The following is a 27,691-nucleotide window of genomic DNA, read 5'->3' as shown; positions in this document are numbered from 1 at the left end:
CAGATAGACGGGTACAAGTTGTTCTTGGACTTGAACTAGCCACTTGACCAAAATCATAGACACATAGACAGGCACGAGCTGTTCTTGGATTCGAACTGGTAACTCGACCGAGGTCATGGAAAAGTAGATAGGTACGAGTTGTTCTTGGATTCGAACTGGTCACTCGACCGAAAGCAAAGGCAAATAAACAGGTGTGAGCTTGTTCTTGGATGCGAACTGGTTACTCCACCGGACAGAAACAGATAGACAGGTACAAGCTGCTCTTGGATTGAGCTAGCCACTTGACCAAACGGGAACATATTGACAGGTACAAGCTGCTCTTGGATTGAGCTGGGCACTCGACCGATAACATAAGCAAATAGGTAGGTTCAAGCTGCTCTTGGATTGAGCTAGCCACTTGACCAAGCAGAAACAGATTCACTGGGATTTAGTTTTTTTTGACAAAATATAGATTGAGATTGACTTGTCATCGATTTGATTTGAAAGGTAGAAATTGACCGATATTATTGGCTCACAAGGTTTTGACAGAGAACCTGACATGAGTATTGAATTGAGACTGATGTTGACATTGGAAATGCGATATGCATGGATAATATAACAGTTTCATTAAATGCATGGGCACGTAATATGCATGATTATGCATGTATGAATGCTTGTAATGCATGACTGTTGGCAGCTGGTAGACACAGTTTCGCAGAGACAGACAAGACATTGGAGTATTGGGCACGTAGTGGCTCGTGCTACATCATAGAAATCCTCTTTGGAGATAACGCCGTTGGGAGACGTACCGGAACCATGGCTGAGGGCAGATAGCTAATCAACTTGCTGGCGATAGAATCTTGGAAGACCCGACTGGGGATAACGCCGTTATGCTGGGCATTTCAGTGCTGGGTATGTTGTAGATATCGCATCTGTGGTCAATGCTTTTTTGCATGTCATATTCTCATTTTTCACATCCCATTTTTGCCTGGATCGCCCTTTCGGGTTTTCGATCCACCGGGGAAATAAATTCTTTTCAATGCCCCATTTTTGCCTGAACTGCCCTTTCGGGTTGTCAATCCAGCGGGGTGCTCATTTTTGCCTAAGCCGCCCTTTCGGGTTTTCAACTTAGCGAGCCTATTCATTTTCATGCATTTTCATTCTGTTTTTTCATTCTTGCCATTGACCACAGACTATCCTGGGGAAGAGCCTGCTTGTAACACATATTAAAATAGACATCAACATACTCTCGCTCATGCATGTTTCATTTGAATGTACCCTGTTGCTCAGGTTTGCTTTTCAAAATAGACAAAAAAGTTTTCAATTTTCAAAATGTTTGTTTCAAGCATTGTCATTATCAAAATAGAAAGAAAATGTTTTGTATATAGCTTTGGAAGTAGAAGAAAAATAGAGTTTCAAACAAAAGCACAAGCTCAAATTGATGTATAAGAGTGGTGGTCAGCCGAAGGCGTGACTCCACGGATTCACAAAGCTTGGAAAATGGTAATTTTATTGGTTGGTGGTACATTGAACACAGTAACTACTACAGTTCCTGGAAACTTTGAATTCGCAAGCACAGAAGCTTCAGATGGAGATAGTCACTAACAGCTGCAGATGTCCCAAGGGGATTGTGATTTGCCAGATATAGTTACTTGCCTTTTGTTTCAATCTCATTTTTGCATGAACCGCCCTTTCGGGTTTTCGGCTCATCGAGACGCTCATTCTTGCCTGAGTTGCGTACAATCTCAGCGAGCTTTTCATATTTGTTTTTTTTTGTCCCTTATTTTTGCCTGGACCGCCCTTTCGGGTTTTCGATCCACCGGGAAGCGCATTTTTGCCTAGGCCGCCCTTTCGGGTTTTCGACCTACCACGCTGTTCTTTTCATATTTCTAGGCAAAGTATTTTTTGACGATATCGGCATTCACTGGATTTGGAAGTTCTACACCATCCATGTGTGTAAGGATTAAAGCACCACCGGAGAAGGCCTTCTTGACAACATAAGGACCTTCATAGTTAGGCGTCCACTTGCCCCTTGGGTCGGGTTGCTGGCTTATCCTCCTTTTCAATACAAGTTCACCTTCCTTGAATTCTCGAGGATGGACTTTCTTGTCAAAAGCAGTCTTCATTCTTGCTTGATATGACTGTCCACGAGCCATGGCATCCATACGTTTTTCCTCAATCAAATTCAACTGATCATACCGGCTTTGGCACCATTCAGCCTCAGATAACTTTGCTTCCATGATCACACGGAGAGATGGGATCTCCACTTCCAAAGGAAGAACTGCTTCCATACCATATACAAGAGAGAAAGGGGTTGCCCCGGTTGAACTGCGCACGGTAGTACGGTAGCCATGCAGAGCATAGGGTAACATTTCATGCCAATCCTTGTAAGTGGTTACCATCTTCTGGACAATTCTCTTGATATTCTTGTTGGCGGCCTCAACTGCACCATTCATCTGAGGTCTATAAGGAGAAGAGTTATGATGCTCAATTTTGAATTCTTCACAAAGAGCTTGCACCACATTGTTGTTCAGGTTGGTACCATTGTCGGTAATAATCTTGCTGGGAACACCATATCGACAGATGATGTTGTTCTTGATGAACTTAGCTACCACTTGCTTGGTCACATTGGTATAAGATGCTGCTTCAACCCATTTGGTAAAGTAGTCAATTGCCACTAAGATGAAACGATGACCATTTGAAGCTTTCGGTTCAATTCTTCCAATCATGTCGATGCCCCACATTGAGAACGGCCATGGGGATGACATAACATTGAGGGCGTGCGGAGGCACATGAATCTTATCAGCATAGATTTGACATTTGTGACATTTTCTGGCGTACTGGTAGCAATCATGCTCCATAGTCATCCAGTAGTAACCTGCCCGTAGCAACTTTCTTGACATAGTATGCCCTGTAGCATGGGTCCCGAAGGTACCGTCATGTACATCATGCATTAACTGTTCCGCTTCATGTTCATCGACACATCTTAACAATACCATGTCATAGTTTCTCTTGTACAGAATATCTCCATCTAACAGGAATCTACCGGCCAATCTTCTCAGAGTCTTCTTATCTTGTTTGGAAGCACCCGGCGGATACTCACGGCTCAGCAAGAACTGCTTGATGTCATAGTACCAGGGTCTATAGTCAACCACATTTTCACCAGCCTGATCGATCACATCCCCAATAGCAAACACATGCGAAGGTCTTTCAAGGCGTTGCACTTTAATTATTGGCACATCATTCCAATGGTTTACTCGAAACATGGAGGATAGAGTAGCAAGAACATCAGCCATTTGGTTCTCATCACGAGGAATATGATGCAGCTCAACCTTTGTAAAATATGTCAGAAGACGTCTCGCATAATCACGATAAGGAATCAACTTAGCATGGTGGGTCTCCCATTCACCCTTTATCTGATTGATGACGAGCGCAGAATCTCCATAGATGTCGAGGTGTTTGATTCTCATGTCAATTGCTTCCTCGATCCCGAAGATACATGCTTCATACTCAGCCATGTTGTTGGTACATTCGAACAAAATTCTGGCGGTAAAAGGAATGTGATGCCCCTGCGGGGATACAATGACTGCCCCAATTCCTTTACCATAAGCATTGACAGCACCATCAAAGACTAAACCCCACTTGCTATTGGGATCTGGACCTTCATTAATCAACGGTTCTTCGCAGTCTTTTGATTTCAAATACATGATTTCTTCATCGGGGAAGTCGAATTCAATTGGTTGATAATCATCAAGAGGTTGGTAAGCAAGGTGATCGGCAAGAATGCTACCTTTGATTGCCTTTTGAGTTTTGAACACAATATCATATTCAGACAAAAGCATCTGCCAGCGTGCAATCTTCCCAGTAACAGCAGCTTTCTCAAAGATATACTTTATTGGATCCATTCTGGATATTAACCAAGTTGTATGATTCACCAAATAATGACGCAGGCGTTTAGCGGCCCAGGCCAAAGCACAACAAGTCTTCTCAAGCATTGTATACCGAGTTTCACAATCGGTGAACTTCTTGCTCAGATAGTAGATAGCATGCTCTTTCTTTCCAGTTTCATCTTGTTGACCAAGTACACATCCCATGGATTCATCAAATACTGCCAAATACATGATCAAAGGCCTTCCTTCCACACGTGGGACAAGGATAGGTGGTTCCAGCAGGTAATTCTTGATGCTATCAAAAGCTTCCTGGCATTCATCATTCCATACAATAGGCTGATTCTTCCTTAGTAGCTTGAAGATCGGCCCGCAGGTTGCGGTCATGTGAGATATGAATCGGGAGATGTAATTCAAACGCCCGAGGAAACCTCTGACTTGTTTCTCTGTCTGTGGAGCTGGCATTTCTCGGATGGCCCGGACTTTATCAGGATCGACTTCAATGCCCTTTTGGCTGACAATGAAGCCTAATAACTTCCCGGATCTGACGCCGAATGTACATTTGTTGGGATTCAATCGAAGCTTGTATTTTCTCAACCTTTCAAACATCTTCGTCAAATACTCAACATGTTGTTCCTCATCTGTTGACTTCACAATCATATCATCCACATATACCTCGACTTCTTTGTGAATCATGTCATGAAACAGAGTAGTCATTCCCCTTTGGTAGGTAGCACCAGCATTGATTAGGCCGAACGGCATCACTTTGTAGCAGAAAGTACCCCATGGAGTGATAAAAGATGTCTTTTCTCTATCTTCAGGAGACATTTTGATCTGATTATAACCGGAGAAACCGTCCATGAAGGAGAACACCTTAGACTGAGCAGTATTATCAACAAGCACATCAATATGAGGTAATGGAAAGTTGTCTTTTGGACTGGCTTTATTCAGGTCTCTGAAGTCAACACACATCCGGACTTTACCATCCTTCTTTGGCACAGGCACAATATTGGCAACCCATTCAGGATACTCAACTGTCATGAGGAAACCCGCATCAATCTGCTTTTGAACCTCGCTCTTAATCTTGAGAGCCATATCTGGATGAGTCCTCCTCAATTTCTGCCTGACGGGAGGACATTCAGGCTTGGTGGGGATCCGATGCTCCACAATCATAGGGTCTAGACCTGGCATATCTTCATAGGACCATGCAAAAATATCCGGATATTCCCGGAGGAGCTGGATGATCTTCTGTTTAACCCCTTCCTCTAGAGTAGCACCGATCTTGATTTCTCGCTTGTTTTCCTCGGTACCTATGTTGATAAGCTCAATCTCTTCCTGGTGAGGCTGAATGGCTTTCTTTTCCTGCTCAAGTAGCCGAGTGATCTCATATGGTATGTCGTCACCTTCCTCATTTTCGACTTCATACACAGGGAATTCAAAATTTGGAGGAACCGTAGGATTACTGTGTTCAATGGGTTTATTATGGTTCAACCTGCATATAATGATTGGATGATTTTAGAAAGAGTTTTTTTTTCATGCAGATTTTTGAAATTAATAAGAAAATACAGACGTTTTGGTTTTTTCTGGCATTACCATTGTTTCCAAGGGAAAAAGCACTAAAAAAAAAAAAGTAGTCGTGGAAGAAACGACAAAATTTTATTAATCAACGGCAATGCCGAAACAAACATGCCCTTACAGAAAATATCACTCTCGCTTTGGGCAGAGCGAGAGGATTGTTATTTTGAAAACAAAGCATTAAAGCAACAAGACACATTACTCAGAAACATGCATGATTGAAGGAATGTCAATGGCATCCCAATCTCTCGCAATGCCTCCTGGTGTAACAAATACAGGCCTGAGACCAGATCCAGTGGCTTCTTCAGAGATAGCATTAACAAACCCAGCACTGTGGAAGACTCCCGAGGAAACCCTTGATGACGGAGAGAACCCGAGACCTTCTTTACGCTTGTTCTCACAGAGCTGTATCACCTTGCCCCAACCGGCAGTCTGACCTTCCTGGATAACCTTCTGAGCATCTTTCAATGAAGCCATAGCAGCCCCAGCTTTCTTAGGCTCTGCACCTTCAATGGTCAAACCTTGGAAAGCAGTCCCTTCAGCAGACCCTGCTTCAATACAAGAGAAAGAAGTCAGCTGGCTGACTAAATATGCTTCTTCACCATGGATTGTGACGAGTTTTCCATTCTTCACAAATTTCAACTTCTGGTGTAAGGTGGAAGTAACCGCACCCGCATCGTGTATCCACGGTCTTCCCAGCAGACAACTGTAGGATGCATTAATGTCCATCACTTGGAAAGTAACCAAGAAATTCTCAGGGCCAATGGTTATTGGCAAGTCTATCTCCCCCAGCACATTCTTTCGAGATCCGTCAAAAGCTTTGACCAAGAAAGTACTCCTCCTCAAAGGGGTTCCTCGGTAGCTCAGCTGATCTAGAGTTATCTTGGGCATTACATTGAGAGAGGAACCGGTATCCACCAACACATTCGATATCATGTCTGATTTGCAATTCACCGAGATGTGCAAAGCCAGATTGTGACTCTTTCCCGCTTCCGGCAACTCTTCTTCACTAAACCAGAGGTTGTTACAAGCAGTAATATTTCCCACTATGCCACCGAAACGATCTACCGTAACTTCGTGGTCAACATAAGCCTGCTCCAGCACTTTCAACAAGGTATTCCTGTGAGCCTCGGAGCTCAAGAGTAATGACAAGACAGATATCTTCGAAGGAGTCTGCAGCAACTGATCAACGATCTTGTAGTCGCTCCTCTTTATTATCCTTAGAATCTCATCTAAATTCGAATCCTCTATAGATTTGCCGGATTGGTTCACATCTGTAGCAATGGGTGAAACAACGGTTGGAGTTGCTTCTTCAACTGGTGGAATGGTCGGTGTAGCTACCTTCTTCTGAAATAACAGCGGACGGACTTTCCCGCTTCTTAGCGCTGCAGAAGTCCCTTCGGCAATATTGCTTACTGTGGCAAAGGAGGCTAGAGGCACCTCTACTCCATTTTCTATCATAGTAGCATTGTATTTGTATGGAACAGCCTTGTCTGAAACATACGATACCGGTCCGGGCAACCTTATCACCACAGGCTCAGCATTCTTCTTCAAAGGTACACTCTTGACAGGCGGATCGTGAAAAACTGGCACAATCACGCAAACATCGCTGACAGTCAGAAAATTATCATTCATCAAGCTTTGGATGTCGTCTTGAACAGTATGGCAACCCAAAGGATCACGAAGGCATCCTAGACACTTGGCATGATCGTGGCTGAACAGAGAAGCTTTGCACAGCTTGATGTGTAGAGGCACCAGAGGAGTTGCGACGTTGCGGACATCAAGTCTAGGAGCTTCATCACACATTTCGATCATATTCACAGCGGCATGATTTGGAAGAGGATTGTCGAGGACGTGTGGGACATTATTCTCAAAAGTCAGCTTCCCTTGATCAATGAGCTTCTTCACGATATACTTCAAAGCATAACACCCCTCGACATCATGACCTAAGGCACCTTGATGAAAATCGCATTTGAGATCAGACCTGAACCTTGGAGGCAACGGATCAGGTGGTGGCTTGCCCTGTCTAGTCGTACAATGCCCTCTCTGGAGTAAAGTTGGAAGCAACTCAGCATACAACATTGGTATAGGAGGAAAAGTTGGTCTGGTATATTGCTGCTGCTGTTGTTGTTGTTGTTGTTGTTGTTGTTGAACCGGCAACTGTTGTTTCATCTGTTGGGCAATTGCATTGACGGGCACTTGAGGTTGACCCGGTGGCAGGGGGTACTGATGATAAAACGGTGGGAAGAAAGGATGCTGAGAATACGGCATGTATGGGTATGACGGAGGCATTTGAGCTGCATTGATAGGAGCAACGGTAGCCATTGATTGACCGGCTCCAGCTGACACCATCCCCACTTCCGTTTCTTTCTTCTTGTGGTGTCCATTACCATATCTCTTCGATGCATTCACAGAGGATTCAGCTTTCTCAAACACAATGATTCCATCCCTGACGGCTTCCTCAAGACGGGTTCCCATGGTGACCATCTCCGAAAAGTTGTTCGGGGCAGCGATGAATGTCTGGGTCATTTCTTCTTCATCTAAAGCAGGGGTGATGCGGGCAGCTGCCCCTCTCCACCTTTGCGCATATTCCCGGAAACTTTCCTCCTTTTTCTGAGATAGGGACCTGAGAAACTCCCTATTCGGCTTCAAACGAGTGTTAAACCCGTAATGGCTCTTGAAAGCAGCGGCTAGTTCATCAAAAGTATGGACATCGTCTTTGCTCAGACTAGTATACCACTCCGCAGCATCTTCCATCAGACTGTCTTGAAAGTAATGGATCATAAGGGAATCATTGTCCTTGTAGTTGCCCATCTTCCGGACATATTTGACAATATGATTTTGAGGACAAGTCAGCCCGTTATACTTGTCGAACTCCGGGACTTTGAACTTTTTTGGAACATCTACCTTCGATACTAAGCAGAGATCCTGGGTTTTAATGGAGTCTCCATTTCCCCTGTTGGCCTTAATTTCCCGTCGGAGCTCTTTGGCAAGTTCTTCCATTCTCTCTTCCATAGTTCCGGTTGTGGCAATACTCCCGCGGTGCGCATTAGCATGGACAAATTGAGGCACCGTATTCACAATGGGTTCGGTAACAGTTGTTGCAGCTTGAGTCAAGGCGGTACTAACAGGAGTTAAGTTTGCCCCTGAGATTGGGCCATTGTTGGTAGTACCAGAGGTGCCTGCCCCTGTATTAGCAGTATAGTACGGCGGAAGTCCGTAAGGATACCCGGATGGCATGATAAAGCGGGGATCAGTTGTTACTGTAGGAGTCACATTTGCAGCTGTAGAAACTACAGGAACTGGTTGTTCCTGAGCAGCCAACAGAGCAGTCATAGCATCATGAGCTTTGGCCAATTCCTCCCTTAAAGATGCCAATTCGGTACGAAGCTGCGTGTTCTCTTCTTCCATAGCCCTTTTCTTTCTTCTGTATTCTCTGGTTCGATCAATTCTATCAGGTTCGTAGACCCTCTGAGCACGAGCCACTTTTCACACTGAGGCAGAGAAACCAGGAGATAATGAGCACTTGGAAACCTCTTGTGGCTTGATGAATGATGCACATGATGCATGATATGTGCAAATGCAAAAGTTGCTTTTGGACATCGAAGGATTTTTAGACAAATTAGGAGTTTTGTAAACAATATCTAAACAAGCAAATTCATACCTGTAATGTTTACAAAGTTTTTAATTTGTCCAATCCTTCGATGAATGCATGAGAAAAAAAAATTTATGCATGAATGCATGTATGCATGATTGTTTTTTCAATTACAGAGAATACATGGTGAGGGTAAGTTCCACAATGTTGGAGTCAAGGGTAACAACGCCATTTGGTAAGGACTATGGTTTCAAATGTACCTGTATCACGGGTTCTACCAAGGTTCCCAAAGTCTTTAACCACTTCCGAATATTTATCGGGTGACGGGAGTACTCCCATTCCAATTACATTCGTCGGAAAGTCTCATTTGGGTGTAGTATCGCGTATCAACTAATTCAAGAGTACTCTCGATTAGCCACCGCACTACGTCCTAAAAGGCCAAGATGGGTTAAAGGTAACTAAAGGTCCTCAACTTCAAAGGTCACTTGAAAATAGCATGCCAAACATGAGTACTCACGTTGACAACATATACTTCCAAGATCCCTCCGTTGAGTGGGGTTATCACATGTGCCAATACCGAAGAGTACTCTTGGCATGGAACTATGATTATACCACCGTCCTATCTTAAGTTCACTCAAGCCCGGGTGTAGGACTTTGATATTCTCACCCCACACGTAAAATGAAAAATAAACAAGTATTCACATATGTAAGCAATAAAACAAAGCGTAAACATAAACTATGGAAAACTAGGCGTGACCCGCTTAACGGCGTTATCCCCAGTGAAGTCGCCATTTCTGTTATCATGGTTTTTGGGTGCCAAGCCATTAATTGGACTTGAACCTTTTGACCGTTGATATCTCTCTTTTTTCTTGGGAAGGGTAAAAGGAGAAAAACCCTTGAGTTTCCGAATTCGGGGGTCGTTTTCGCTACGGGAAGGTGTTAGGCACCCGGAGCGATTATGGTATTCCATAAGAACCGTTCTCCTAAGTTTATTTCTACGCTTTAATTTCATTGCTTATTTGTAAAAAAGAAAGTATGATTAGTGAAGAATGGGGGTGAGAAGAAGTAGAATTTGATTTTATTTCGGCTTGGAGGGGTTAAAGTCCCTTGCCTACGTACCGTTTTACGGGATCAAAACCGGCGTAGTTCTTGCTAAAAAGACTTGTTGTTTTTTTTTGTTTTAATTGTTTGATTTTAAATTTTGAAAATGATTTTGAAGAAGGGGATTGAGAGGCTTCATGAGCATTAGAGTATGAAAAAGTGGGGGTTTGTTAGTGATTTTGCAAAAAAGTCTAAATGATTAGATTTAGTTGAGAATTTTATTAAGAAAATAAAAGGTGAAAAATTGTTGGAGTTTTGACTCCATTTTTATGAAAAATATTTGAAGTGAATTTGTTTGCATATTTTTTGGAAAAAATTGGATTTTCTCTAAGTGTTTAAACCTAAGCATTCATCTAACCATGCAATCCTAGCCATACATCTAAAGTGAGTGTGTGTGTGTCGGTGTGTCATAGTGTCCATAGTCCATATTACAAAAATTGCCTAAATACATTCTATGGCCCCTTTGCCAAGCTACAAACCAATGATAACAAATTACATCACCAAATGAATTAAAATTTGCAAAAATAAATGCTAAGCTAAAGAAAGTGGAGGAGGTAGTGGAATGCTATGAAATGTATGACACATGAGATGAAATAGTTAGTAAAATGAAGCATAGAATAAAAGAAGTGCACAAAAATATTAAGAGGAAAGACATAAAAGAGACTAATAAAGTGACAAAATGTGCATGAAAGTGGCCCTAAAACTCTAGCATGTGCATGACCTATGACCCCTTCATTATGACAAATTTTAGAGGTCTTGTTTGGTGTCGAAATGAGGGAAAATAGGACACAGTTTATGCTAGAATTTATAGCACACTTTCACAATATTTTGGCACTTCATTAACTAGTAAAAGTGCATGTTAATTGCAAAGCAAAGAGGGAAGTAAAAACACTATACACAAGCAGCAATTTGCACCCATAACCAGTGATAAATTCATCACAAAAATTGCATCTTAAGAACTCATATCACATGCCAACGTTTTCATGAGGAATATACTACTAAAATGCACAAAATTATGCCTAAGCACTCTAATTAACCAAGAAATATCACATACTCTCTTTTATCATTTTAAAACCATTGAGAAGTATCAAAAAGGCATGAAAATTCATCAAGAAATATGTGATAATTTTTGGAGATTTTTAGAGCAAATTTAAGCATGCAGAGGTTCAAACAGCAAAGAAACATGGTGCAAATAGCAAAAAAAACAGCAAAAATCGAAAATAATAGGCCCAAACCAAAACAAGAAAATCTGGAGCATCAGGGAGCGTTAGATTGATCTGAAGGCTGAGAACGAGGGAGTAAAACCGAAAATAAACCGGACTGGTTTAAATCTCTATATATATATGTGAAATCCGGTTTTTTCTCATTTGTTACTCCTCTTTCTCTTTCTTCTCTCTTTTAGAGAGAGAAGCTCCACCTTCTCTCTAACTTTCCGGTCATCTTCTCCGGTTGGCATGGCTTTTCCGGCGCGGCGGACGGCGGTGGCGCCTCCGCGCCGGAGTACGAAACTGCTCCGATTCAAAATTTTTTTACGTTTTTAAACCTCCTTTTTTACGTATTACTCGAATCCGAGCTTAGATTTTTCAAAAGAGCTTTGAATCGGAGTAGATCTAAACTTGAATCTTGATGAAAAAAAACTAAAAAAACGGAAAGGAAAAGAGGGAGAACGACGGCGGTTACCTCACGATTGCGGTGACTCTTGGCTTGGCGTTGTTGCTTCGTGTTCTTCGCGTTCTTCACGTTCTTGTTGCTCCGCGTGTTTGCTCGCGTCCTTGCTTACTTGTTGCTTGCTTGCGTGCGCGCTGCTTGCTTGCGTGCGCGTTGCTTGCGTGCGCGATTGCTTGCTGTTTCTTTGGTTCTGTCTTCTTCTCCTTCCTCTGTGCAGATTCGGTTTGCCTTCTTCTTCTCCCACCGTGATCGGTGCTTGAGTTCTTCACTTCCGGTGAGGAATTCGCACCTTGTATTGCGGTGGAATCGATTCGAAGATGAAGATTCGTACACGAATCTCTGAGAATTTCTGATGAATTTCCGGTTTTGGTTCTTGTGTTCTTGGTGAATCTGTTTTTTGATCTAACAGAATGGAGAGAGAAAGTTTGGATCTGTTTGTGATGTGGCACTGTGTGAATGGAATCTCTGGATTATGTGGCACTGTGAACAGTATTTATAGCTGATGTGTGAGTGATTGGACCATTAGAAAGCTGACATGTGGCATTGGACTGAAAAAGGGGCGCTGCCCTGTAATTTGACTTGAAGGACCTGTTTGCAATTTTGAAAAATATATGGACTGAACTGAAAAATGAAAGTAAAGACTGAAATGAAATTAAAAACTGTTTGGACAAAATATGCGATTTTGGGACCTCAATTGAGGGACCAAAATGCAATTAAAAATAAAATTGAATAAAAAACGTAATTTGAGAAACAAAAAATAAAGTTGACAAAACGGACTAAAACGAACCAATGGCTTAAATGAGGTACTTCAAAGTAACCTCTCTATGCCGAAATTTTGTGTGAAATGACCAAAATGCCCCTAGGGCTAAAAATGACCTAAACAGATTCAAATTGACTTGACACTGACTCAGATGCAAGTTTGAAATGAATTTAACAAGGTTTACTGATAAAGTGTAAAAAAACAATCTGAAAAGACTCAGAGATAGTCACAAGGATGAAAATGGGTCCCACTGCAGGAAATGACCAAAATACCCTTCTGTATGACTTTTGAAATAAAAATGCAAAGTTTGAAATAAACTGTAGAAAAAAAACAATGTAATGATTCAGAGACACTTTTGAATGACTTACAAGACAAGTAAAGACATTTCAAAAGGTTTCATGCAAGAAAAACATAGATGAAATTGTGATTGAAAATACTGCGAAGCAGAGACAATTTGAACTGTGCAGTTGAAATTTGATAATTGACAAAGTTTGAAATGAAATTGGGCTCAGTATTTTTAGGTCCAAAAACAGGGTATAACAATTGCACCTCCACATCAGCATATATTATATTTTTTGGTGGTAATCCTATCTCATGGCTCTCAAGGAAACAACGTACCGTGGCACGATCATCCACTGAGGCAGAATATCGTGCAGTTGCCACTGCCACCACAGAATTAATGTGGTTACAAAACCTGCTACATGAGCTTCGAATAGCGGTGCCCGACCCTCCACGCTTATTGTGTGACAATGTAGGTGCAACATATCTTTGCTCAAATCCAATACTTCACTCAAGAATGAAGCACATATCATTGGATTATCACTTCGTCAGAGAGCAAGTTCAAGCGAATAAGCTCATAGTCACTCATGTGTCCACCAAAGACCAACTTGCAGACTTGCTAACTAAACCTTTAGCCACAACCAAGTTCACAGAGCTTACATCCAAGATAAAGGTAATTAATGGTACCTTTATCTTGAGGGGGCGTAATGGACCGAAGCAAATTAACAAAGAAGCATGCAATATCATTCCAAATCAATGAGATTTGATTTGGTCAATTGTGCATTAATAATCATAATGATGGTGTTGCACGTTACAGCTGCAATAGGCATATGTCAAGCAAGCAATTCAATTGTATTTATCACTCTTGTAATATATATACATGTATATGATCAATTGTAAGGTAAGACAAAAATATATTCAATAATATATACTTTATAAGTGGTACGAAATTCGACTTTTACCCTTATGAATAATGAAAATTCAGTTAAGAGATGACAACTTAGTTTGTATGGTAAACAATTTTTCATTTGAGGTACTTTTAAATGTGAGTTGGATCTTGCTATGTCGTAAAATTAATTTCAAAAAAAAAAATGTGAGTTTTGTTCCTTGTTGTTTTTTTGTACCGGATGAAACTGTGTTATTATTTTGGTTGCTTTTCTTTTGTTATTGTTGGGTCAGTTTTATGTAACTTTTTTTATCTTAATATATTAGGGTATACAACTTCGTCTGCATCCTATTTATTCACAAAAATGTAAGTATTTTTCTCAACCATAATTGAAACTTGAGTTCATTACGATGTGAGAGTCTAACTCATTTCGCTTAGTTTGATTAGTATACTTTAAATTTTGACTTTCGTACTTGATTGGCACACAACTACACATTGATATACTCACACGTGTAGCCATGTGGCTACTGATTTGCACGTGTTTAGCAATTTAGGATGCATCTTGTGTCCTTAATTGTGATTATTTATTATTATAGTTGGCAAATGAAGAAAGTTTTGGGATTCATCACCAATTTCCAACACCGTAATATCCTTGATATAATGAGGGCATTTTTGTCTAAAATTTAGTATAAAAATTAGGACCACCTCAGATGCTATGTTTTAACTTATAAAATATGAGTAAAATTCATATAAAAGGATATTACTAACTCGGTTTCTTTAAAAAAAAATAATAAGTAGTATTATATTTACTCATTAAATGATCTTAGTTTTTTTTTTTTCATTTTTTTTTTATTGATGGAGTGGTTTTGGGTCAATTTTTTTTATCTGAAATCATATTTCTCCATCTTTTTATTTCAATCTAAACAAACAATTTTCACATAGACCGATGTTTTTTCTTTGTAATTTTGTCATCTAAATGCGACACTCTTATTCGCATCTTGTGCCGTATTGTTTGATTTTTCGTGTTGTTATGGTGTTTGTTTGCTTTCTATTGAAAGATCTGTTATTCGATCAATGATTTCTACGTCAATGTTGTAGATTTGAAAATATGAGTATTCTAATCACTTAATTTTGTCATATTATTTATAGATATTTTACCGTTGTATGCTATTATCTTAAATGTTGTAAATTTGTTCATAAATTTGTATATTTTTATGTTGAATGATGCACTCTATAAATTTGAATGAATGTCAGTTTGTTTTCGTCAAAAAAAAGTTCGGGTTCTTTTTCTATTTTTGACCGTGTCACCTCTGTTTCATTAAATTAATTTTTTATTAAATTTTATATATTATTTTTGTTTTTATCAATTAATAGCAGTATTAATTTTATCCCAGTTTCTTTCTCTTTTTCGAAATTTTGTATAGCTGTTTAATACATTTAATTTGTCGTATTTCAATTTTGTCTTATACTTCTGAATAAATGTTGTTTCAAAACATTTTACCAAAAAGAAAATGTTGTTGCAATTGCATAATCAAAACAACAGTGTCCGGAAATTCTCTGATACCGACAGGGACACCAATTAATTTTCTAGAAAAAAAGATTTAAAATACATCCCTTCTTTTTGTTTGAAATTACATAACTTGACACTTCTCTTTCAATGTTTTAGCATTAAGTTTTCTTTACTATTTGGACTCATGTTCCTTTCAAATATTTATTTTTTTATCTTAGTTTTCTACATATGAATTACTCTATGAAAAATACTGACCAGTATCCATACTCGGAAGTACCGGTTAAAGATTAATATTATGTTAAAAGTAGTGCAGTTTCTTCAAAAATTTAAAAGGTTTTATTTTCAGTTTAAGACACTTTTTTTTTTTTTTTTTACTTTAACCGGTGTTTCGGAACATCGGTTAACATGACTTCTTGCTCAATTTATTTTCGAGTAATACAATAAATTGGTCTCTGTCTTTATATCAAAACTCTTAAATTGGTCCCTGAGTTTATTAGTAACTCAAAATGGTCTCTGTTTTTGTCAAACGTTTCTCAGATTGGCCCCCGACTTTGTTAGTTGTTTTGTATTTTGCAGGGCCAATGACTCAGTGGCTTTTGAATTTTATTTGGTACGTCAATGACTTAAATTACAAAACAACTAATAGAGTTGGGGACCAATCTGAGAAACGTTTGACAAAGACAAATAACATTTTTTTGAGTTATTAACAGAGTCATGGATCAATTTGAGAATTTGATACAAAGACAGAGACCAATTTAATGATTTAATGTGCTAAACTAAGAGAATCCTTATTCTTATAGTTATGGTTTTTAAAGAAGAGTGAGAAGGTTTGTAGAGGAGAATGAAAGGGAAGAAGATGCGGAATTATGTTTTAACTTTAATGCATCATCACATCACAAGTAACCAAAGGAAGTTTATGAAAAAGCAAAAAAAGACAAATAAAAAGTAAATACATGTTAATAAGAAAAAGAAAAAAAAGAAGGTTTTGGGGTAGCATTTCATTGCATGTACATTTTGCATTTGCATTTGTTTACCCTAAAATAAGCTACAATGATTTAACTGTGAAAGCTGTCCTTGATTGCCAGTTGGACAAATTAACATGAGTGGGCTCAGAATTTTGCAGGCCATTCCATCTCCATGCTGCAAATCACTCTTTGGGTCAACTTTGCATTATCATTACTTAACTCACATAAACCTTATCTCTTTTGAGTAGTTTTTTTTGTTCTATTGTTATGGAACATCTTTCATATGTTTAACTATATTAATCAATGTTTTCCTTTTAATTTGGATACATAACAAAGTAAAAGAAATTCTTCTCTAAAAAAAAAAAAAAAAAGTCTAAAACTTTATTAAAGTACACATTCCGTTCTTTAATAGATGACACATTTGACAATATATACTATTGACCTAACATACTTTGATCATATTTTTCTATTAATATATTAAAATAAAGGGTCTTGCTAAGCAATGCCCTCGGGGCAATGGTTAAGAATTTAAAAATAGAAATAATTTATAAGTTTTATGTCGAAAATGCTATTTTTTAAACTTTCAATATCTTGAATGCATCATTTCCAAGACAAAACTTCATTTTTAAACTTCTTCTTATTCAAAAAAAAAAAAAAAAAAAACCTTCTTAACTAGTGCCCTCAGGGCAATGGTTATCATTTCCCTAAAATAAATAATATCATATAAGATGTTATTGGATTCGTTTCAATGAATACTGTTAAATTTTCATAATTTTTTTTTCTAATAGAGAATTAAAAATATTAAAGATAAAGTGTGTATTGTTATGTGTGAAAGAGTCAACTGTGTCACTTAATATGATATGGAGGGAGTGAGTATTAAGTAGAGTCGGGTATATAGACAGGTGTTCTATATCATCCGGTGATTCTGAGTTAATTATCTGATTTCTATGGAAAGAGAGCCTAATAATTTGAAGTTCGATCGAAAAGTAAATAAAGCATGTCCAACAATTGTCACAACCATTTGAGTTCAATCACTTAGTTGCCTATATTCACGTGTGGATTGAACTATTTAGACAATAGATTTTGCATTTTAAATTCACAGATTGCGGGTTTGTCTGCGATTCATGTAATTTTTATTTTTATATATTAACTACATTTTAACCTTCATAATTGAACAATTGAAGTTCTTTTTAAGCATCGTTTGTGAGACTTTTTTACATGAAATTATTTTAAGCATCGTTTGTGAGACTTTTTTTTAAATGAAATTATAAAGGATAATATTTTTTTTAGCTTTTTTAGAAAACATGCTTTTTTAATCAAATTTTTAGATTTCTCCGTAGAAAAAGTGAATTTATTTTGAAAACTACCCCCACTTATCATATTTATAAACAAACATTGTTTTTTTTTATATTTATTAAATAATTGATGTATTTGAGAATGGAAAAAATTACTTATAAATATGACTAAAAAGTAGTTAGTTTATCTCCATGCCAGCATAGTATAAACTCACATCAAAGTATCACAACTCATTATCATTCATAACTAGGTCAATCCAATTTGTGTAACATGCAACTTTAAGCAGGGCGAGTTAAATGGGGCAAACTAACCCACATACGTAACTCTAATTATAAGAGTTTAATACATATGTATCAATATTTACTTGGTAGAGTTGACAACATGATACACCTGCAAGAAAATAACATGAGCTTGATTTCTAGAGTCATTCATTTAAAAGATAGTCATGGTAATAAAACTCATATGTCCATTTGCCGACTCAAGTATTGGGTTTAAAGCGGGTCAAAGGGGCATGCGTTTCAAAAAACCTAATGAGGGGTCAAAGATCTTAATTATGACTAATAAAAACTCATTTGTCCGCTTGCCGACTCGAGTATTAGTCTTAAAGCGGGTCAAAGCGGCATGCGTTTCAAAAATCCTAATGAGGGGTCAAAGATCTTATTTATGACTAATAAAAACTCATATGTCTCCTTGCCGACTCAAGTATTAGTCTTAAAGCGGGTCAAAGGGGCATTCGTTTCAAAAATCTTGATGAAGGGTCAAAGATCTTAATTATGATAAGTCAACACATAAAAATATGCACCGACATTTTTAGTTTTTTCTTCCTTATATGCAACATGTCATATTAATTAAATGACGTGACAACTCATTGTTGAATTCAAATGAAATTTACTTTATATCGAGCGTAAATAAATTAAACTCTTTTGATTTGGTTAAAGAATAATGAAATCGAAAAAGATAAATATAGTTTATTACAGTATAAAAAAGTGCAACATATCTTTACCTATAATTTTAATTATAATCAAAATTTAATTAAAGTATCGTTTATTATTTTTTTCGAAAAAAAGCTAAATTAACCCATCTGAATTTGAAGAAGCTAAATTGACCTTGATAAAATTGAACCTAACCTTTAGAAAGAACACACCCGAAAGTTACAAGTTAACACCATCTAAAACCATTTAGACCAACCAAAATGAATTTCTTCATTTCGTCTATCATATGTTACTAATTTATGCAAAATAAGCATGAAAGTATATTAGAAATGATAGTAATAAATTTGAAGAGGGGGTATATTTATTACTCATATCTAACCCCCAAGTAAGGTCAATAACTTAACCATAGATTAGAACTAGGGTTAAAATTCACAAGTGGTTAAGAAGGGACAACCACATAACCCGGATTTCTATTATCAACAGTCGTCACTTAACATCACCTCCACTTTCTCTCTCAATTTCTCTCCCTCCCCTCTCCTCCATCTCCCTCCCCTCTCCCTCCCCAAAGCAACCATTCCCATTCCCTCTCTCTCTCTGTCTCTCTCTCTCTTCAATTCCTCAAATTTTCATAAAAAAAGTAAGATATGAACCTCAAGACCAAGCTTCTTCATGGAGAGTAGTAGTGTTATAACTTAAGCTATGATGTGATATATATTTATGTGGTTTTAATATCTTAGAACCCAATTATCACAAAATCTTATAACACCCTATAAGTGAAACAAAGGTAAGATTTTTTGTTTCTATTTTTTGTATGAATTAGATGTTACTAGATTTGTTATCATCATGATGGAAGTTATAACAGCAACAGCAACCACCACAAACACAAACACAAACACAACCTCAAACTCCACAAACACTACTACATCTTTAACAACAAATCTAACAAAAGAACAACAACCCGAATCGGAAAACCCGACCCGAATCCATCAACCCATATTATCAAACATAACAAAACCTTTGTCTTTTTCAAATGGTGTTCTCAAACGCCACCACCCCAACCACCATAACAACAACAACAACAACGTTAATAACCTTAACAACGTTGTTGTTACTTACAAAGAATGTCTCAAAAACCACGTGGCAACCCTAGGTGGTCATGCCCTAGACGGTTGTTGTGAATTCATGCCATCACCAACCGCCACCTCCGATGACCCTGCCTCCATAAAATGTGCCGCATGTGGTTGTCACCGGAATTTCCACCGCCGTGAACCGGAAGAACCAATTTCCACCGTTTTTGAATATCAACCTCATCACCGTCACCACCCACCACCACCACCTCTTTTCCAGTCACGTTCACCAAGCTCACCATCACCACCACCGATCTCATCATACCCATCAGCCCCACATATGCTCTTAGCACTCTCCGGCGCCGGAGTTGGTCTTTCTATCCCACCGGAAAACACTGCTGCACCGTTAAACCACCTAAGTTCACCTATGGGAACAAGTAGAAAAAGATTCAGAACAAAATTCACGCAGGAACAGAAGGAAAAGATGCATGAATTTGCTGATAAAGTTGGGTGGAAGATGCAGAAGAGAGATGAAGAAATGGTGAATGGTTTTTGCAATGAAGTTGGTGTTGATAGAAGTGTTCTCAAAGTTTGGATGCATAATAATAAGAACACTTTGGGAAGAAAATTATCATTAGATCATGTTAATGGTAATGGTGACAGCGCCGCCGTGAACGCCTCCGTGGACGGTGGTTCTGGTGGTGGTTGTGAGAATGAGAATAATGGGAGTAATGTTGCTGCTTGTGGTACTACTAATGGGTCTTCTTCTTCTTCTTGATCTTTTTTTTTATTTTTTATGAGAGATTAAAAAAAATGAGGGAATAATAATAATTAATATGTTTAGATTATTATAGAGTAATTATGAGATGGTACTAGTTAATTTAGTTGTTTTTTTTTAATTTCAATTTAATTGTTTAGTTTTTGTTAATTAATGAGATTATTATGATAATGATGATGATCAACTTCTGGGTTAACATTTTTATTTTTCAATTTAATTTAGTTTTTCTTAATTTTGAGATTGTGATGATCAACTTCTTAATTTATTTTTTAACTTAATCCCTTTTTTTTTTCGTATTCACTATTTCATATTTACAAAGCAATCAAACTCTAGTGGTAAATGGATTGGATTCTAGTTTTGTAATATTTCGCGACTAAACTTCAGATAGTGCATTCTTAAGAGAAGTTATGATAATTGAATACTTGTTATTTATTTATTACTTAATTTGTCTTAATCTCTTGGTTACACCAACCAATTTTCCTGTATGTTTGTCTATTATTATATTAAATTATTATATTAATTATGATTTACTAATTTATAAATATTATTTTAGCTCCTTAAGCATGTTTATTTGGCAGCGTATTATTTGGTGTTTTATTTTTGTTGAGATGATGATTGTAAAGCATTCTGTACTTTTTTTTTTCTGAGTCTCTCTGGTCGGACATGGAAATAATATAATAATTATTAAATTTTCCTTCAAATATTGTGTCTGAAAGATAGAGGCAGAAAGTGTTGCTACGTAGGTTTTAAAATTTATTAACTATTATTAAGGGCGGTGTTGAAATAAAAGTGTAATATTCTATTCCAATCTCCATGTATACTTTCATTATTCTAAGAAGAAGAAATCAAATCATGAGCATAAACAAATCTTGTTCTATTAGGGGGTGGATGTACATTTTTATTGGTATTTTTGGTTAATATGATAATGTAGTCGATAAGGGGAGAATAATGATGTACTTTAGGGATGACGTGGCTATATGATTCCAAAAGAAACCTTATTTATCATTTTAATTTTTCATGAATGAAAAATTTAGGTGAGTTGAATTCTGATAACACATCGGAATCTATTAAAAGAACATCGATGATTTATCAGGATCAAAACATATATTAAGATTCAAATAATGCATATAAAGTTAAAATTGTGTCGTAATGCTAAAAGTAAAAATAAAATTTACTTTTTTACGAGATATGAGTCAAACCTTTTCCCATATTTGGACCAACTTTGCTTGCTTTAGTTCTCTTTAATCAAGCATGCAGCCATTTTGAGAAATATAATCTAACTAATTTTATACATAATCACATTTAATACTACTATATAATCTAACTAGCTATACTTTATAATAATCCAAATGTATGATGAGTCCTTGGAAATGTTCGCATGCTCTTTCCCTTTAAGGCAAGTAGATCTATCAATTTATTATTAGTTATTAGTAAAGTAATGATAACCACCAAAATATTTAAATAACAAAGAGTATGGTAGAGATTAAAGAGAGAGAGAGTGTATAAGAGACAACGTGTTATGTCTTCCACCCTTTTCCATTATGGGTGTGTTTTGTTTTTGATCACTTAAAAAAAAGACTAATTTATTAATTATTTTGGGTCCACTTATTGGTTTTATTATGGTTTTATAGTCATTGATGAAGTCACTAATCTTGTTTTGGTTAGAAGGGTGTGGGCCCCTTAGGTACAACCCTTGATGCTCCTTAACTACCGAGGCATGGGCTTGTCCTTGACCCTTAATTGCCCCTTAAAAATAGGGATATTTTTGTGTAAGTGATGAGGAATTTGTCCTTAAAATTAGGGATATTTTGGGCTATTCATGAGTTATTGTTTCAATTCCCCACTAAATGTAATAGTAATCCACTATGGGAATTTGGTCAGATATCTTTTTCTTCTCCTTGATTTCATTCCACATGCATTGTTCAGGACATGTGTTCTAAATTAGAATGATCTTGCATTTTATTTAGTTTATAATATTTTAGTTATTTGGAGTACATTCGTGTTAATAATCATGACAACTTATACTTGAATTTTGTTTTTTTAATTATCATCATCTAATCATGCAAATGTTGAAATTTAACAATTTTGTTTCTAAAATTTAAGAAATTTTAAAATAAATTCAAATATTGGATCATCTTACTAATTCATATGAACTAAATTATTGAATTCATCAAAGAGATATAAGGTGCTAGCAAATTCACTCTTGTTCTAAAATCTAAAATTGACCTACTAGTGGTAATCAAAGCATCGACAAGCAACATATCTGTGAGATTTTGAAAGAGAAATAAAAGTTTGTTTAGTCACAACAAACTAGCAAAAAAGATGTAGTCACCATTACTCCTAAAATTCGTGGTTGGATCTAACACAATTCCATAATATTGGAATAAAATATGTTTAACATTACCTTTTTGGAGTTTTGATGATAACAAGATATTAAAAATTGTCAATTGAATATGCTAATATTTGTTCAAGTGTACATGACCATAGACAAAAATTTGGTATCTTATTTAGTTTTGAAGGAACAAAAGAGAGCAAAGAAATCTACAAGAAGGAAGCTTAAAGCATCTGAAGAAAAGTGGTTCTGAAGTCAAGTGCTGCTGAAGTGATGACGTCATCATCAGAATCACCTCATTAGAAGCAACATCACCAGAAGCAATTTTTCATCAAGAACTGAAGATCATCAGAAGCTGAGAGAATTAAGCAGTTGTGCTTGAGCATAGGAAGTCTCTTGATTGTGTTTAGGAGAATAGGAAATCTCTTGCTAGTTTTAGCAGTGATCAATTGTAATAAGATATTACTTTTTAGTGAACTCTCCTTGGAAGTGCAAGGGGGACAGGACTACTTCCGGTTTGTGGAAGGAACCTGTATAATTGCTTTGTGTCTTTCTTCTTCTTTTTCTTCTTCTTCTTCTTCTTCTTCTCTCTCTCTCTCTCTAGAATCTGAACATCACCTCAGAAGCTGAACTCTATCTGCTTCTGATCAGTGATTTCAGTAGGATAAATCGAAGAAAAAACAAACACAATTCAACCACCCTTCTTGTGTTTTTCTCACCTTCACACAAAACCAACTTGTGAGGTGATGATTGCCCCCACTTATAAACACATTGTCAGACCATCACATATCCGATGTGGGACTCTTAACACCCCCCTCACGACCAACACTATTGGGCTTGGTTTGTGGACATAAATGGTGGATGACCCGATAGCGGAAACCTAATAGCAGGTGACCCGATGGATTTTGGAGAGGGTCTGATACCATCTTAGAAATTGTGGTTGGGCCTAACACAACCCCACAAAATCGACTTGTGAGAGGAGGATTGCCCCCAGTTATAAACACATTGTCAGACTATCACTTATCCGACGTGAGACTCTTAACAATTACACATAGCAAAGTGGTAACAAATGAATATATATCGTGATACTAATCAACATTTTGTAAATGATTATATGTTATTTGGTTGACTTGCATATGGACTATTTGGATAGAGCGCAACAATAGATTCTTTAGTCATCTCAAAATTTAAATAGTATGTAGATTTAATTTAGTGGCGGAATAAGGCTAAGTTTAGAAGTTTCTCTTATAATTTACATCAATGGTTGTCTAATCAACTTTGTTGTTTTGGATCTTCTTTTTCGTCTTAACATCCTCTTGTTTTAGGCTTTTAGCCTTTTATTTGTGTTACTTATTTGCTCGTACTTATAATTTTCTATTCTTAGCTCCTAGAGTTGCTTTCACTCTGATGCTATGTTTGAACTTAATTTGGAGTAGAATTCAAATTCATTTATCAAAGAATTTTTTTTATCTATCGAGCTTCATTGTAAAGATTCAAATGAGAATCTTGGTTTTACAAATGAGGGGAGTCTTGGTTTTAATGTTGATTATCTTAATAAGACTGTTTATGAAGTATTTGACAACAACTTATTTGAGTCATGTGACAAACTTATGCAGTTAGTTGATGATACTAATAATGCTAATCAATTCTATTATGGGATTTACTTGGGTGCTGAAAAAATTATGGTTATCAAATATTATGTAGCCAATTGATCCGCAAGATAGAGGGGAACTACAACTAAATAAATTCTTGATAAACATTTTGTTGGTTTTTGAAGTGATGCATTGTGAACGATGAATCACACTTTAAGGTTCAAATCAACACCATCAGACCATCAAATTAATATTATTACTTTAATAATTTAATTATTTAACCTTAAAATATATACAGCTAACATCCTCGAATTCAACATTGCCATGGGTATTGAAAAATATTTGGGACTCTCATCAATTATATGGAGAAGTAAGAAATGCTTGTTCAAGTTTGTCTAAAATCGAGCGTGGAAGAAAATTAATTTGTGGAGTGGTCATTCTCTATCTAAAGTGGGAAAAGAAGCGATGATAAAATCCATTCTTCAAACTATTTCAACTTTCTTCATGAACATATTTTTAATTCATTCTTCGATAAGGGATGAAATTGAAAAAAAAATAATCTTGAATTAGGTGGTTATAACATGACAAGTTTGCTATACAAAAGAAGGATGGAGAGATGGGTTGCAAGAATCTTTACATGTTTGAATAATGTGGTTCACGATGAATTAATTTGGAGAGTATTTACATGTTTAAACCCTTGATGAGTATTCTCTCAAAAAAAAAAAAAAAAACCTTGATGAGTATAGTGTGCACACAACATATCGGTTTTGCTCGACTAGGCTCGTTGAAAATGTAAATTTGAAAGTTGGGGGAGTTGGCAAATCTTGTGGAAGCTAGATGTACCGTTGGGAGTTGAGAGACTTCTTGGAGAATATTGTAGACATTTTTAACTTGTCGGTCAATGATAGAATTAACCGTGAGATAAATATAGTCTGATGTTAAATCAGAAATCAAACTCAAATTCTTTTAAACGATTTGTCATTTGATAGAGTTCTATTACTTGGTTACAATCACACAATTCCTATTAAACATGATCATGATTTTATAGAGGCAAAATTTGTTATTGTTTGAATGAAAAAAATAAAAACAAAGTGCGGGGATTAAAATAAAATCGAGACTTTAAAGATTAGAATTAAACAATTTATGTGAACAATTTTTATTTTTTTTTGGGTACAATTTATGTAAACAATTTATACCGAACTTATGTGATATAGCTTATAAGACCAAAAATGATTAAATTTTTGATAAATTAAAACCAAATGATCATGATTTTATCGAGACTAAAATTATCATTTTAGTTTAAAGTTTAAATTAGAAAATACTTATATAGTGTAAGAAAAGTTTAAAAATATTCCTTAAAATAAACTATTTTATGGGTTAGGTTAACAAAGTGTTTTTTTTTATTGACAAAATTGGATGAGCAAAGTGTCCTTATTTCCCTTATTTTACAATAGCGGAAAGACGGGCACTGTCTGCTCTTTCTACTGCGCTAACACATGTGATTATTTTATATATGAACTCAATATATTTTAGTTTGCCTGCATATTAAATAAAGATAGAACAATGATTTTTTTTTTTGACGTTTATAAAACAATGATCTTTTATTGTTTATTCTAATCGTAATTAGTAACATCATAACATAAATATATAAATGACATGTTATGTAAAAGAAACTTTGTTATGATTGCGATAAAAGAATATCTTTAAAAACCACATTTTTCGTAAAGTCTCCATCTTCTCCTTCTATTTTTCCTTCTTTAATTAGAACCTTTGTTGAATTTTGAGAAACTCCTCTTGATAAAGCTACATATAATTGCCCATGGCTGAAAACATGTCGTGGAAGATAGATTCCGACATTGGGAATGCTATGCCATTTAACATTAATTTTTGCTCACATTTGTTACTAATATTTTTTTAGAGGATTTAAAGTTCAATCTATAACATTATATTTTGCTCACATTTGTTACTAATATTTTTTTTCAAAGGTTTTAAAATCTAATCTTTAACATATATTTTGCCCACGTTTGTTACTAATATATTTTTCAGAGGATTTAAAGTCCAATCTTTAACATTATTTTCGGCTCACGTTTGTTACTAATCTTTTTTTTAGAGAATTTAAAGTCAAATCTTTAACATTATTATTTGTTCACGTTTGTTACTAATATTTTTTTTAGAGGATTTATATTCCAATCTTTTTTTTTGAAGGATTTATAGTCCAATCTTTAACAATATTTTTTGCTCAGGTTTATTACTAATCTTTTTTTTTTAGAGGATTTAAAGTCCAATCTTTAACAATATTTTTTGATCACGTTTGTTACTAATCTTTTTTTAGAGGATTTAAAGTCCAATATTTAACATTATTTTTTGCACATGTTTGTTACTAATATTTTTTTTAGAGGATTTAAAGTCCAAACTTTACCATTATTTTTTGCTCACGTTTGTTACAATTGATCAAAGGTTAAGGAAGAATAACTTATATTAATAAAATAATATAGAAATACTGTTTTTTGTGGAAGGGATATGAAAATACTTGGCAATCTTTGTCGATTGTATTGAGGGGAACAACATAAATGTACAACGTAAAAGCAGTTGAAAAAAAGTAACATGAAATTTTGTTTTGTGATAGTTTTTTGTGAGTTTGATCTTTGGATAACAGAGGTAAAAAAAAGTAACAATATTTAACATTATTTTTTGCACACGTTTGTTACTAATCTTTTTTTTAGAGGATTTAAAGTCCAAACTTTACCATTATTTTTTGCTCACGTTTGTTACAATTGATCAAAGGTTAAGGAAGAATAACTTATATTAATAAAATAATATAGAAATACTGTTTTTTGTGGAAGGGATATGAAAATACTTGACAATCTTTGTCATTGTATTGAGGGGAACAACATAAATGTACAACGTAAAAACAGTTGAAAAAAAGTAACATGAAATTTTGTTTTGTGATAGTTTTTTGTGAGTTTGATCTTTGGATAACAGAGGTAAAAGAGGGTTAACAGGGACGATTAGTGATATGGATTACTAATCCACGTGTTATTGTATAATTGACTATTTGTATTTAAAATTAAGGGTATTTTTGGGAAGAAAAGTCCAACCCAAAAGTGTACTGAAAAAGGTTGTTTTCTATATATATATATATATATTGATAACTTAGAATCACATCTTTTAGAAGCTAACCTTTTCCATTTAGGCTAGTACTATGTACACGTCGCTCTTCCATCTACCCTCAAAAAATCATAATCAAATCTCAGCTGAAAGATACTGCTATACTTAGCTTACTTGTGAAGCTATATATAATACTCTCTTAATGTCATTTTAAATATGATACTGACTTTTTCATTTTTTTGAGAAAACAAAACATGATACATAATTAACAAGGCTAAGTGTGATACTCATTTTAAATATTTTACTATTTTTACTATTTTACTATTTTAAATATATACATAGAGGAAAAGTGTGATAACCAGAGAACGAATATGAGAATTC

At 36.0% G+C, this 27,691-nt stretch overlaps 1 protein-coding gene across 1 annotated transcript; it reads left to right on the top strand.

Moving 5' to 3' along the window:
- The first annotated feature begins 18,903 nt into the window (after positions 1–18,903).
- LOC11407679 (zinc-finger homeodomain protein 9) lies at positions 18,904–20,462 on the top strand. Its single transcript, XM_003618445.4, has one exon. The coding sequence runs from the start codon at positions 19,277–19,279 to the stop codon at positions 20,276–20,278; it is 1,002 nt and encodes a 333-aa protein (XP_003618493.2). The 5' UTR covers positions 18,904–19,276; the 3' UTR covers positions 20,279–20,462.
- The last annotated feature ends 7,229 nt before the right edge of the window (positions 20,463–27,691 follow it).

Source organism: Medicago truncatula, chromosome 6 (assembly GCF_003473485.1).
Source record: "Medicago truncatula cultivar Jemalong A17 chromosome 6, MtrunA17r5.0-ANR, whole genome shotgun sequence".
In the NCBI taxonomy this organism is placed as follows: Eukaryota; Viridiplantae; Streptophyta; class Magnoliopsida; order Fabales; family Fabaceae; genus Medicago; species Medicago truncatula.
This window is presented reverse-complemented; position numbering and strand designations above follow the sequence as displayed.

Bases quoted from the DNA above. Each gene is read 5' to 3' on its own strand.
- LOC11407679 (XM_003618445.4), top strand. From the start codon at position 19,277: ATGATGGAAGTTATAACAGCAACAGCAACCACCACAAACACAAACACA.